We start from the raw sequence: 2,500 nt of genomic DNA on the forward strand, positions 1-2,500 counted from the left end.
TTCACTCCATGTCCTGTATCTGCTTGCAAATGTGTAGATACCAAGTGCTTCTTGCTGGTACCAGCTGAAATATCCTATTATTGTAATACTACAACTTTAAAGGATTTAAATGCATAGATTACTATTATTTCACAAACACATAATATATTATTGAACTACTTTTTCACCATTTCCAGAAACACTTGAGATGAATGAGGTAGAGGAAAGCACCCCCTTAGAGATCAAAGTACATTCACTGATAAAAATAATAGTCATAGGAATAATGAATCATAATACTGTCAACGATACTGTTAACAACAAAAATAAAGAGAAAAAAGGAACTATTTTATTAAATATAAATACATACAAAGACAAGACACCACAATCATATATGAAACATCTGGTATCATTTGAACAACCTGGAATTTTCTTAAAAAATGAAAGCATCAATAATCTACATTCTTATACATTATTATTATCTGTAAGGTACAGCAAGTTACTTACTGTATAATGAAAATACATTAAATCCTTGCTTAAATCTCACACTGCAGCCAATAAAAGCTCACAATAACACTTCATAATTCAATACATGCTTATCAATAATGGATTACTCTACATCTTGAATTTAATAAATCCATCTCCATTACACATTTACTCACATGATTCGACATAAAATATTTTTATAAAAAAAGCTAGTCAAAATCAGTCTCTTTCATTACAAAATATCCTTAAATCATCAGACATGTATACATATTTTTTTCATAATGAATATGTGCACTACAATTGAATATAATCTTTTGGAAGAATTATAAACCTAATCATGGATGTATGAGGCTCTACCAGTTATCACATGTACTATTAATTCTAATATTCAAGTTTCAAAAAGCATGGAATAAACTCTATGAAAACAGTAAATTGGTGAATATGTAATACTGGTACAAAACTCACCTACTCTTTATATTGATTCCATTTCAAGGAATGCATCAAAGAGGTAAATGCATTAAATCAACTGTTAAGCAGAAGTATCATCAACCTAATAATCAAGTTCATTTTTTAAAATGTTTTGAGACTGAATTTTCAAAAATTAATTTATGACACTGATGAAGCTGCCAATTATCTCTTTTGACCACTGTTATTTCCTGAGTGTATACCTAATACAGTATTAAGAAAATGTAAACAAAAAATTACTTTCCAAATAAAAATAGACATTCATTCTCAGAAGTGTATTAGTTCTTTTTAAAGAAAAACATAAAATCATCACTATTTCTTGTCCGATTACCTTCATGACCAGCCTCTCAATACTGAAAAACCAAAATCACTATATTCTAAGAAAAGAAACTCATTTATGGCTTTAAGTTCTGTTCAATCCATGTCCTGTAGCTGCTTACAGATGTGTAGATACCAGGTACTCCTTGTTGGCCGCAGTTGACAGGACCGTAGGAGACAATGCCAATCTGCTGGTAGGGAGGACCAAAAGTGCCGGCAAGTACCAAGGGGCCACCTGAGTCTCCACCGCATGAGTCTTCACCAGCGTTCCCACCGGCACAAATCTGAAAAAACAAGATTAAATTGTACAGACATATATTGAGAATATTTCTGACAAGTTTAGATTATCATGAATTTTAATAATTTTTTAGTCCTTGTATATAACTTGAAAATGCTTGAAAGGCTGCAATATTAAATAAGATAAATAAATGAATATAATATAAATATATATATATATATATATATATATATATATATATATATATATATATACATATATTTATACTGTACATACAAGTACTATTCCTCAATCAACTTAATAGAACAAATATGACCAGAACGCGAATCTCAGGCGAGAGGCTGACTCAAAAAACTTTAGCCCATTTGTGATTTCTCGACATTTCCAAAATCTTCAATTTTTTCCAATTTCCTTTCACCTCCGTCGCTGAATGTCTTAGCTTTTCTTGGACATTTTTCTCCTCTCTTCCTTAAATGGATTCAATTTTGAATGTTTTTTTATGTAGATAACATATAGACATGGATAGGCAATGAAATAGTCTACATATGGTATATAATAGCTCAAATAATGATAATAACTCTGTTAATAATAGTAATAACTATGATAATGGTGATGCTGAAAATAATGATAAGAATAATAATAGTTAGGATAACAATGAAAATGATAATAATAGTAATAATAATAATGATAATATTAATAATGATAATGATTATAATAATAATAATAATAATAGTAATAACAATAATGATAATATTAATAATGATGATGATTATAATAATAATAATGATAAAGATAATGAAATAATAATAATAATTATCATAATAATAATGACAATAATAATAATAATAATGATAATGATAACACATTAACACATATATCTCATATGTGTGTCCATTCAAGAAGTTAAAACCTTTGGTAGACATAAAAGAACTTATAAACTCTCACAGAAGGAAACACTATAGTCACAACATCATAAGATAAAACTTTAACATAGATCTATCTTTTCCTTTCCGTGAC

At 28.3% G+C, this 2,500-nt stretch overlaps 1 protein-coding gene across 1 annotated transcript; it reads right to left on the reverse strand.

Moving 5' to 3' along the window:
- Window positions 1-311: 311 nt before the first annotated feature.
- LOC113824294 (CLIP domain-containing serine protease B4) lies at window positions 312-1,529 on the reverse strand (the record flags this gene model as incomplete). The annotated part of the gene is given in 1 exon segment (XM_070119808.1): window positions 312-1,529. A coding segment is annotated over 1 exon segment (207 nt), but the record flags the coding sequence as incomplete, so codon positions are not given.
- Between the last annotated feature and the right edge of the window lie 971 nt (window positions 1,530-2,500).

This window comes from Penaeus vannamei, unplaced genomic scaffold (assembly GCF_042767895.1).
Source record: "Penaeus vannamei isolate JL-2024 unplaced genomic scaffold, ASM4276789v1 unanchor747, whole genome shotgun sequence".
NCBI classification, from domain to species: Eukaryota; Metazoa; Arthropoda; class Malacostraca; order Decapoda; family Penaeidae; genus Penaeus; species Penaeus vannamei.